This window comes from Cynocephalus volans, chromosome 15, assembly GCF_027409185.1.
Source record: "Cynocephalus volans isolate mCynVol1 chromosome 15, mCynVol1.pri, whole genome shotgun sequence".
Classification (NCBI taxonomy): domain Eukaryota; kingdom Metazoa; phylum Chordata; class Mammalia; order Dermoptera; family Cynocephalidae; genus Cynocephalus; species Cynocephalus volans.
The window spans coordinates 61,927,026-61,939,668 of record NC_084474.1 but is presented as its reverse complement, the minus strand read 5'-3'; the positions used below and the strand labels follow the sequence as shown (position 1 = coordinate 61,939,668).

Here is a 12,643-nt window from a genome sequence, read left to right as displayed (position 1 = left end):
GCTTTATAAATCATAATTATGTAGTTAGAAGAAGTTGTAACAGCAATACCACAGTGAGTATAAGGCAGGAAAACTGACTCAGCAATAGAAGGGAGAATGAAGTAGAGAAAGGTGGGTCTGGGGTTCGGGGCAGCATAATTGTCCAAGCGAGAAGTTATAAAGGCCTTGGTTATGAGAAGCTGAATGGGAATCACAAGACTGAGAGTTGGAATCAAGTCTGTGGGAGGTCATATTATCATGGAACCTAAAGCAGAATGAAAACTTAACAGCCACCTGGGCTATTAGAGTTGTGAGGAACAGAAATTGAGAACGAAGTCTTGAATTGAAGATTAGAATGCTGGTTGTGGTCTTCATAAAAGTAGTCCTGGAGAAGATTCAGTGGGTGGTAGTGGTAAGTGGAGGCAGCAGGTAAAATTGACACTTTCAAGAAATATGATAGTCACATTGGTTTCTTGCTGTAGAAAGATGCTTACAACTTGACTGAAATTTAACAAGTTATGATGCTGCGTGTACTGTATGATCCTATTTATGAAAATATACAAATTATATTTTGTATATATACAAACATATATACAGACATATATACATTTCTGGAAAGTTATTTGCCAAAATTTTATTAGTAATTGTATCTAAGGGTCATTTACCATCTGAATTGGCTCCCAGGCCTTGCCCCCCACAATTGCAGATTTAAGGAAATAATAAATATGAAATTATTTGGAAAGCATAGTTAGGTTTGCAAGCAAGAGAATGTCTATTAAATAGATTGACGATGTAGATAAAAGCATTTGAATAGTTGATAGAACAAAGTCCTGGGATGGGTGGGAAGCAGTAGATCTTCCTGGCCAATACAGAAAGCTGTATCGGCTCTGATTCTTGGTATGGAAGGGCCTTGGTTCTTCATTGGCCCCTTCTCTGAAAGGTTTTGGGATTTCTATGAAAGAAAGGCTGTATGAACAAATCAGAGCTGTGGGAGCCCAGGAGAAAGGAGAGAATCTTGTGGATCTAAAACCTCTGCAGTAGTCTTCCCTTATTTGCAGTCTCACTTTCTGCAGTTACAGTTACCCATAGTCAGCCAAAGTCTGAAAATATTAAATGGAAAATTCCAGAAATAAGCAATTCATAAGTTTTAATTTGCATGCTGTTCTGAGTAGCATGATGAAATCTCGCATGCTGCCAGGGAAGTGAATTGTCTGTTCGTCCAGTGGATCTAGCTGAACATGCTCCCCACGTGTTAGCCACTTAGTAGCCATCCCAGTTATCAGATCAACTTTTGTGGTAATGCAGTGCTTGTGAACAAATAGCCCTTATTTTATTTAATAATAGCCCCAAAGCACAAGAGTAGTGATGCTGGTAATTTGGATATACCAAAGAGATGCCATAAAGTGCTTCCTTCAATGAAAACGTGAAAGTCCTGGACTTGAAAGAAAAAAATCATATGCTGAGATTGCTGAGATCCATGGTGAGAATAAATCTTCTATCCATGAAATTGTGGAGAAGGAAAAAGAGATTCATCCTAGTTTTGCTGTCACACCTCTAACTGGAAAATTACAGCCATGGTGCCTGATAAGTGCTTAGTTAAGATGGAAAAGGCACTAATTTTGTGGGTGGAGGACATGAACAGACACGTGTTCTGATTGGCAGTCAGGTTTGGTACTATCTTCAGTTTCAGGCATTCACTGGGGGTCTTGGAATGCATCCTGCACAGATAAGGGGGGAGCTATTGTATAGATCTGCTACAAGTGGCCATAAATATATAGGCTGTTGGATCATTATAAGTAACGGAGTGATGTGGTCTACAATGTACTTTGTTTAGCTGCTCGTCTGAACACTTATTGCTTGATATTAGTTTTACATGCAGTAAAGATTATATGTAGGGCAAACAGGATGTAGTCTCAAAGCTATAAGTTTCAATAATTGATGAGTTTTCTATTTCTTCTCTCTTAATTCTTTCTTTATTGGGTTAGCACAATAAAATGAAGTCAGTGTGACCTCATGTATCCTGTTATATTTATGACCTTGCTTGGTATAGCAAAAAACTAGAAGTTACATGAATTTTTCATATTTTAGAAATTATACTGGGATTTCAGATTGTGTCATTTCTAATTTTTATATCAGGTCTAGAAAAAAATTTTGTTTTCTTTTAAGTTACCCTTTTCATTATTAGATGTAGTGAACATCATAAGGTTCATATATTGATTATTTTAGACGCTTTTTCATCATTTACTTAGTGCGATTTTTCCTCACCTTGTCCCTCCCAGAGGATATTTCTGTTGTTAAAAAAACAAAAACATAAAAAATATAGGTGAGCATCTAATATAATTTATCAAATTTTCAAAAGAGATGTAGTCATAAGTAATTACATTATCCTGAAATTAAGGTATAGCCTTTCTATCCCTTTGTTTTCTTGTTCTAAAAATGAGATATAATATATTTAAATTATGCATATTAATTAAAATGTACAGGTATAATACTTACATAAATGCAGTTTCATTTATTTATTTTTATTTTATCAATATACAATGTAGTTGATTTTCATGTCCCTTTACCGATTCTTCCCTCCCCCCACCCTCTCCCCACTCCTTGTCTTAACAAGTTCAAGGAATTGTGATTGTTGTATCTTCTTCCCTGACCCCCCTATTTGTTTGTGTATTTATTTAATTTTAGTTCCCACAAAGAAGTGAGAACATGTGGTATTTCTCTTTCTGTGCCTGGCTTATTTCACTTAATATAATTTTTTCTAAGTCCATCCATGTTGCTGCGAATGGTAGTATTCTTTTTTAAAGCAGAGTAGAATTCCATTGTGTAGATATCCATTGTGTAGTGGATATATTTTCCATATCCACTCACCTGATGATGGACATTTGGGCTGGTTCCAACTCTTGGCTATTGCAAAGAGTGCTCTGATCTTTGACAAAGGCATCAAGTCTACACACTGGGGAAGAGACTGCCTCTTCAGCAACTGGTGCTGGGAAAACTGGATATCTGTATGCAGGAGAATGAAACTAGACCCATACCTCTCACCATATACCAAAATCACTCAAAATGGATTAAATAATTAAATATACACCCTGAAACAATAAAACTCCTTAAAGAAAACATAGGGGAAACACTCCAGGAAATAGGAGTGGGTACAGACTTCATGAATACGACCCCAAAAGCACAGGCAACCAAAGGAAAAATATGCAAATGGGACCATATCAAACTAAAAAGCTTCTGCACAGCAAAAGAAACAACAGTTAAAGACAACCAACAGAGTGTGAGAAAATATTTGCAAAATATACATCTGACAGAGGATTAATATCCAGAATATCCAGGGAACTCAAACAACTTTACAGCAAAAAAACCAAGTAACCCAATTAAAAAATGGGCAAAGGAGCTGAATAGGCATTTCTCAAAGGAAGATATAAGAATGGCCAACAGACACATGAAAAAATGCTCAGCATCACTCAGCATCCAGGAAATGCAAATCAAAACCATACTGATATACTATCTCACTCCAGTTAGGATGGCTAATATCCAAAAGACTGAGAAAAATAAATGCTGACGAGGTTGTGTAGAAAAAGGAACCCTCCTACACTGTTGGTGGGACTGCAAAATGGTGCAGCCTTTATGGAAAATGGCTTGCAGGTTCCTCAAACAATTAGATAGATCTACCATATGACCCAGCTATTCCACTGCTGGGAATATACCCAGAGGAATGGAAATCATCATGTTGAACTGATACCTGTACCCCAGTGTTCATTGCAGCACTCAATGCAGTTTCATTTTATGAGTTTTGCAAATATATAATTTGTTGAGATATACAACATTTTTGTCACCCTCTTTAGTGGATTGACTAGTGTCCTTCCAAATTCAAGTCCACCTGGAACCTTACAATGTGAGTATATTTGGAAATAGTCTTTGCAGATATATTAAGGTAAAGATGAAGATAAAATCAAATGAGATTCAAGTGGACCCTAAATTCATTGAGTGTGTCTTTATAAGTGTCAGAAAAGGACACACAGCTGTACATAAGAAGAAGGCTGTGAGAAGGTGGAGGCAGGTTGGAGTGATGCTCCCACAAGCCAAGGAATGCTTGGGACCACCCAAAGCTGGAAGAAGCAAGAAAGGATTCTCACCTAGGGCCTTCAGAGGGAGCATGGCCCTGCTGACAACTTGATTTAGAATCCTAGTCTCCAGAATTGAGAGAATAAGTTTCTGTTGTTCAAGCCACCAAACTGTGGTAATTTTTAATGGCAGCCCATGGAAACTGATGTACCCTCCCCTACCAGACCTTCTATTGTGCACCTTTCCAGTCAGTCCTCATCTCTCCAAAGCATGTTCTTATTTCTATCACCATAGAATAGCTTCACCTGTCCTTGACCTTAATATCAATGAAATTATACAGAACATACTCTTTTGTGTGTTTGGATTCTTTTGATCAACATAATGTATATGGATTTCATTCATGTTGTGTGTATATGTATTTTGATCCTTTTTAACATTGACTAAAACTCATTGTATGACTATACCACAATTTGTTTATTCTGTTCATAGACATTTGTTTCTTCCTGCTCATATTTCTTCTATTATTTCTGTTTGTAGCCATCACTGGAATATTAGAAGTTATATGTTCTACTACTGTTTTTGAAGTCAGTACCCTAAAGTTACAGAAAAAGTTACATTTTACTTTAGTTGATATTAGTCTTCCTCACTAATAATGCAGAAACTCTCAATGCTTTAACTTTGTCTTTCCCCTCAAGTCTTTCATGTTTTTACTATTGAATATAAAATATTTATTTTAAATCCTGAAAATTAAGCACTTTTTAAAAAAAATCTATACTTTTATAGATAAACCAACATATTTGTCAATTAGCGTGATGACTATTGCTTGTTGCGTTCTAATCCCTGCTGGGTTCCATTTTATTTTCTCCGTTATACACAGTTTATTAGTTATTTTAGTGTATGCTTTTTTATTGATAAACTTCTTGCCTTTGTTTTGGATGAAAATATCTTTATTTTGCTCCCATTCTTAAACATAATTTAACTGCTTATAGAATTATAGTTTGATAATCACTTTTCCTCAGCATGTTGAAGATAGTTTCCCACTGTCCAATATTTCTGATTGGAAATCAGTTGTCATTTTTATTTTTATGAAGGTAATCTGCTATTCCTCTCTGGCTTGACTTTAATCTTTAGAATAAATATGCTGTATTTAGACACAGGCTTACTTTTATTCATCTGCCCAAATTTATCAATTTTTCATCTAAGAACTCGTGTCTTTAATTCTGGAAACGGATCAGCCATGATCTCTTTGAATAGTATATCTTGTTCATTCTTCTGTGATACCTACTAGTCATGTCCTGACACTTTTTCATTTTTTCCTTACATGCTTCTTACCTTTTTACCTTTGTGCTGCTGTTCTTTCTGTTTTCCAGTTGTGCCACTCTATTCTAGTCTATCATTCAACTTGTCTATAGAATTTTTTTTTCAGTCTTAGAATTTTCATTTTATTCAAATTTGCATATTCTTGCTTTTTCAAAATGTGATTTGTAGTCCTTTATCTCTTCAAATATTTTGTAGATACTTATTTTTAAGGGTCTTTAGGAATGCTCTGTTATTTCTGGTCCTTTAGGTATGAATTTTCCTTCTTACTGATAAATTGATCACTCTTCCTCATGGGTATTTTCTTGTTCATGTGATTTGTTCATTTTGATATTAAGGTACTTTTCCATGAAAGTCCCAGGTCTCAGGATTGTAGAATATTTGTAGAGAGTATTTTTATATTTTTTTTCTTTGTTAAGATTTCCTGGATCTGGACAAGCTTTTATGTTAACTGCTTGACTTAGGGACCCCATACTACAATGATAATTTGAATTGGGATCCCATACTTGGATTTCTTGCAGGCATGGGGTTCTCATGTCTCATGAGTTATGTTTTCTCTTTCCTGTGATCACCCTTCTCATGTCCTCAAAACAAGGTTGGAATTCTCTCTGGCCAGTTGGGGTGGGGGGTTGTAGTATTTGTCATGGACAAACAGCCCTCACAACTCCAGGCTACATAAAGGGAGCTAAGTGTCAACTCTTCACATACATGTTTCTTGGACTGGATTCAGGACCCTGCCGTAAGTTCTATCTCTGTCTGTTCTAACATCCCCTTGAAGCATTCAGTTTTAGCTCTGGCTTCAACTCTGCCTCTCAGTTTCTTTTTTTCTAAGTTTGGTTGAGCAATAACCGGTTTTTGTGGGAGCAAGCGTGGGGGTGAGAATATTTTGTTTAGTATTTTTATCTGAGTAGAGCAGAAAGACAAGAGACATATGTCCTTTCAGCATGGTGTATTGACCAGAAGTCTGATCATGTTCATATTTCTTGTTTTTCTTTTACAGCTAGCTATGTATCAAATCCCATTTGCAAGGGTTGTTTGTCTTGTTCAAAGGACAATGGGTGCAGCCGATGTCAACAGAAGTTGTTCTTCTTCCTTCGAAGAGAAGGGATGCGCCAGTATGGAGAGTGCCTGCATTCCTGCCCATCGGGGTACTATGGTCACCGGGCCCCAGATATGAACAGATGTGCAAGTGAGCATTCAACTTTGTCCTATTTTACTGGATGTGCAACTTTGTCTAACTTGAAAATTCTGACTGAACAAAAGGTCTGTTTGTAATAGGCTATAGAAATAGCCTAAGCTCAAACTTGCAAAAACAAGTGGGGTAGGATAAGAGCACTTTTACTTTATGTTTTGTACAGAAGCATACCACATAGTCACACTGTTTTTATTTATTTTGATTACTTAAGTATTTTTTCATCACAAGAATCTCATACACATGCTTGTTAGGCAAATCTTTGTAAGGAGTACTTAGTACTTACAAAAACAAGCCAACAAAACAAACCAAAAAGGATTTTAAATATTTTATACTGGGAATATTCTCTCTGGTTGACCATAGTTTCTATAGTTTCTTTTCCCTTTTACCTGGGATTATAATACCTGCTTTAGTCTAACCTGCAATTAAATATATGCAATTTAGGTTTCTTTAAAGCATCATTACTGATAGATATGTAACTAAAATGTTTAGTTTATTTCAAAGAATTGAGTCCTAAGTTTAACAAGTATAAAAAAGGTCATTTTGTACAAAGGAATGAGGGTGTAAGTTTTCCTCTTTTAGTATAAAAATCACTTATAGAATGATTATCATCTTCTAGGTCAACAGTAGAAACTGGGGTTTAAGAAATGAGATAACAAAAGAACATTTCCCTTTCTTTACGGAGCTCAAATTTTAGGGGATAGAGGGGATAAGGAAAAGGGAACCATGGAGTGAAATGACAAATGGGTAGCAATTTAATCACAACTTAATAGATTAAGTGCTCTGTTAGTAGGCAGTTAAAACTTTTTACATGACTATTTGACTGCGAGAGTCTTTTAGATAAGGGAGTTTGAATTGCTTCATCCAAAGACAATATTATTTTGGAAGGAGGCAGAACTAATGGGAGGTGATTAAGTAAATTCTAGAAAAAATAAACTACATATACAAGGGGTATTCAGAAAGTTTCTGGAAACATTATATTATTTTTTAATTCTGCTTTTCCACGAACTTTTTGAAGTACCCTTGTATGTAAAAACAACGTGTTTGGGGAACAAGTCTCACCTGCAGTGCTCTCCGTCATTTTAGCAAGGCACTTCTGTTTCATGGGACTTGTCCTACATTGCTGGACATTGGTGTTTTTGGTCCCTGCCTTTAAATGTCCTTCGTGGCCTGAAGCCACTGTGACAAGCAAGCAAGTCCCCAAATGTTTCTTTTTATTTTTTTAAATTTTATTTTTTTAATTGAGATATTGTAATTATACATATTTATGAGGTACAATTTGTTTCAATACATATATGTTGTATGATGACTAAATCAATGTATCTCACATATCCATCACCTCATGCATTTATCATTTCTTTATGATGACAACACTCAATTCTATCTTCTAGTTATTTTGTAATACACGATACTGTACTATTAACGATTGTCACCCTCCTGGTGCAATAGAACACCAGAACTTATTCCTCGTATCTAATTTTAACGTTTTGTCCATTAACCAACATCTTCCTCCCCCAACCCCAGTCTCTGGTAGTCACTGTTCTACTTTTTGTTTCTATGATATTTACTCTCTCTATTTCTCTCTCTTTTAGGTTCCACATATGAGTGAGATCATACAGTATTCGTCTTTCTGTGTCTGGTTTATTTCACTTAATGTGATGTCCTCCAGATCTATCCATATTGTTGCAAATGATAGGATTTCTTTCTCTCTTTTTTTTTTTATGGCTGAATAGTACTCCATTGTGTGTATATACTACATTTTCTTTATCCATTCATCTGTTGTTGGATTGATTCCATATCTTGGCTATTGTGAACAGAATTGCAGTAAACATGGGAGTGTAGATATCTTTTCAACATGGTGATTTTCTGCCCTTTGGGTATATACCGAGTAGAGGGATTGCTGGGTCATATGGTAGTTCTGTTTTTAAATTTTTGAGGAACCTCCATACTGTTTTACATAGTCACTGTACTAATTTACAGTCCCACAGATACTGGAGGGAGAGGGTCTGGGGAGGTCAGATAACTGGCCTCAATCCACCCCATCCTCTCCCAGGTTCTTGACTCCACCATGGGAAAGAATTCAAGGGCAGAATTACAGTAAGAAATGAAAACAGATTTAACATAAGAGAATAAGAAATGCAGACTTCGCAGGGAAAATGCAGCCTAGCTCCAGAGACTGAGCAGCAGCCTTAGCAAGTTTAATACAAAAGTAAGAAATACACACTTTACAGACAAAGTGCAGACTGGTCTCAGTGAAGAGCAGCCCACTAAAGGCAAGTTAACATAAAAAGTAAGATATACATACTTCATAGGTGAAGTGCAGGCTGGGTCCAGAGAGTGAGCAACAGCACTGCCTTCTTCCTGGATTCGATTTTTATAGTTTTGCTATCTATACATATTCATGCTATCTAATGAATATTCAGCTAAGGGGGTGGTTCCCAGTTATGTAGCCTAGTCTTGCACATGCTCAGTTGGTTTCTTTTAGAGCATGCTCATTGGTCAAATTCCACCACATGCAACAGATACACTTAAAATATTTTAGGTGCTCTCCAGAGCCTCCAGTGAGAGATCATTCAGATGATAAACTCCTTCTTACCCAGTGTGCTTGGACACTGAGATGTCTGCCTCCTTTGATCTCAATCTCCACACACCCGTGTTGAAAATAGGTGCTACAGGCCACCATAGCTTAGGACTCAGAGGCAGGGCTTGAGTCCTAGGGGAGTGGTTTGAGACCAAGGGGAGTGGCCTGAAGCCCAATCCCAGGTGCCTGAGCACCTCCTATCTCACTACCACCAGGGTGGGAGTGTTCCCTTTTCACCTCATCCTCACCAACACTTATTATCTTTTGTCTTTTTGACAAGTCAGTCTAATTGTCAAGTGAGATGGTATCTCATTGTGGTTTTGATTTGCATTTTCCTGATAATTAGTGATGTTATGCATTTTTTTTTTAAATGTACCTGTTGGTCATTTGAATATCTTCTTTTGAGAAATGTCTAATAAGGTCTTTTGCCCATTTTAAAACAAATTTTTTTAATTTTTATTTTCTGCTGTTGAGTTGAATTCCGTATATATTCTGGATATTAACCCCTTGTCAGATACATAGCTTACAAACATTTTTTTCCTATTCTGTGGGTTGTCTCTTTACTGTTTCTTTTGCTGTGCAAAAGCTTTTTTAATTTGATGTAATCCCATCTGTCTATTTTCACTTTTATTGCCTGTATTTTTGAGGTCTTATTTAAAAATCTTTGTCCAGCCCAATGTTGTAAAGCATTTCCCCTATGTTTTCTTCTAGTAGTTTTATAGTTTTGGGTTTTACATTTAAGTCTTTAATCCATTTTAAATTTATTTTTGTATGTGGTGAAATGTAGGGGTCTAGTCTCAGTCTCTCAAACATTTCTAAGCACCTCCTAAGAGAGCAACATCATCCCTGGTTGAGAACCATTGAATAGCATGTACTTAATGGGAGGTGTGGTTAGAATTGAGAGTGGAAAGGGAGGCTCGAGTGTAACTGATAAAGGTCTTGAGCTGCACACACTCCTAGAATCTCAGTCGATGTTTATAATGATCATATGTACTGTGCCATTTAGGAGGAGGGGAAAAGCTGTACAGGCATTAACTGCAAAATTTTTATTTTATTTTTTCTCTTGCAAAATCAAGGAAAGATGTTATTAAGGAAAGAAAAAAAAAAAAAAAAAAAGGTCTTGAGTGCCAGGCTAAAAAGTCTGGATATTATTTGATGGTCTTCAGCAGGCAGTGGACTAAAGAGATTGCTTTATTTAAGATAGATCTAGCAGAAGTAAGGAGATGGGTTGGAGAAGCATAAAAAGAGGAACACTGTTGTAACAAATTGCAGATGAAAAATCTTGTTCTGATGAAAGGTTTGTGGGTAATGAGTTCCAGAGGCTTTTAGAATCAGTGAGACTTTGTAAGTAATTGTGCAGTGAGAATCATTTGATTTTAAGATTTCTAGATAAGACTGGGTGAATAGTTTTGTCATGAGTAAAGATAGAAATATTTAGGCTTAGAGGAAATTTGTATTTACCTCTGTTTTATGAAGTTGTTCAGGTTAATAACTAGAGGTATGCAACTTCCAAAAAATATCAATAGACTAGCAAATTTTTGCAAATATGTGTTTTGTCCTTAAAATATGTGGGCTGGGCTACTTAGTAACTTGTCTCTCATAGTTTATGAACTTCCATAGGAGGATAGGGTCCACCTTGAAATGGATTCCTGTTCCATATTGCTTTAGACTACCTATGGGGAGGGTTTGAGTACACAATTGTCCTGTGCATTTTTCATTCCAGACTGTAAGTGCACAAGGAAGACAAGGCAAGAAGTGTGGATGGATCACGGTATTTATTCCAAGTTCTGAAGCTAGTGTTGTATGTACTGTGTATAGACAGGCTGGACAGATAATGTATTACTCAACCTGGGACATTGGCAAGTGAAAGGGGCTGCTATTAATGTCTATGCACGGGCATTGGGTGTAAACCAGGACTGTCCCAAGCAAACTGGTATCATAGTCATCTCAGCAATAACTCAGTGGATGAGCAGTCTTCCTTACACATTCCCAGGCAGGGGTTAATAAGCTCATTTTGGCTATGTTGGTCTCTTTTCTCAGAAATGGAAAGGAGAGCAGTGACAGTAAATCAGCCTTGGAAAGAGAATCTATGTGTGAGAATGGGTTTACTATGGCTATACTTATTGTAAGTGAACGCAATCAATGTTGGAGTTTACCTAGTGGAGGAAATCATTACTTATCTAGTACAAGCGGGAAGTGCTTATTTAGCAAAACTGCTGTGAAGCAAAGTGAAAGTGGAAAATTATTTTTTGATTCTTAGTATATGACTTATTTTTATTTATTTATTTATTTTTTTAAGAAAGATGACCGGTAAGGGGTTATTAACCCTTGATGTGGTGCTGTCAGCACCACGCTCTCCCGAGTGAGCCATGGGCCGGCCCCCTTAGTATATGACTTTAAATTACCTTGGTTCCTTCTTACTAATTATTTACTTCTTTCATAGACACTTTGCATATATTGCAATGATACTTGTATTACATTCAGAGGATGAGAAAGATTTAAATTGGAAAAATGGTCACAGACTTAGAATTTGTAATCATCTCTTTTTTAAAAGAGATTATTGCTTGACAGTAGAAAATTATATTTTAAGCAATAGTAGTTTTAAAAATCCCAAAATTGAAACTTGCTCATCTGTTTTCTATTCACTAGAGGTAAGATGCCAAAAGTAAAGCAATTTTTCTTCTGAAGGTAGACTTGCTCTACGAAATGTTGGCTGAGTTGGCTTCTTAGTACAGTATGAAGCTTATAATAAAATTCAAACATACTTATGAAAACCAATCCAATAACCATTTGAGGCATGCTGTGTGTGTGTGTATGTATATAGTAACACACACTAAAAGCTGCCATTGTCTCTAATACTATGTTAGTTGATATTTAACTCATATATTATCTTTCTCATTCACTGATAAACTCATTTATATAAAAGGTAGAAACAGGACACTTTAACAAACTTCAGATCAGTTGGCTCCTTTTAGGGCATATTCATTGGTCAGATTCTATCACATGCACTGAACCTATTCAAGAATATCCTGTACTCTATAGCACCCCTAGTGGAAGATAATTCAAAGGATAAACTCCCTTCCACTGGGCATGCTCGATCACTGGTGTCATATAAGCCTGTGTAAATTCCTTTTACCAAGCAGGCTCAGCTACTGGATTTGCATAAGTCCACCCTTTGTGCTCTTAATTTCCTTGTGTTGGTGCTGAAAATATGTCCAACAAGCAACAGTAGCTTTCCTCTTGGGGAGAGCTTAGAAGAGGAGCCTGAAACCTTGGAGAGTGGCTTGAAACCCAGAGGTGTGTCCTGAAACCCAAACCCAGGGAAAATGAGCACCTTCTATCTCAGGGTGCATTAGAGCAAGAAGGTAAAGGACATTCATAGCAGAGTCAGCTGAGAGTTGGAACATAAAGTTTGAAGAATGGAATCTTAGGAGATGAGAATGGTAGATTTACAAGGTGGGAAGACACAGTTTTCTTGTTTTAGAATCTCATCTGGTGGCAACAGG

General features: G+C 36.6%; 1 protein-coding gene across 3 annotated transcripts in view; it reads left to right on the top strand.

Annotated features, from left to right (window-relative positions):
* Positions 1 to 12,643, top strand: part of RSPO2 (R-spondin 2) — a 150,934-nt gene that overhangs the window by 73,167 nt on the left and 65,124 nt on the right. For 2 of the 3 annotated variants that reach the window (XM_063080083.1, XM_063080082.1), the window contains exon 2: positions 6,365 to 6,553. The exons of the other annotated variant lie outside the window; for it this stretch is intronic. In XM_063080083.1, the coding sequence (XP_062936153.1) occupies positions 6,365 to 6,553 (189 nt within the window). The remainder of the gene's footprint in view (positions 1 to 6,364; positions 6,554 to 12,643) is intronic. 3 annotated transcript variants of the gene reach the window in all.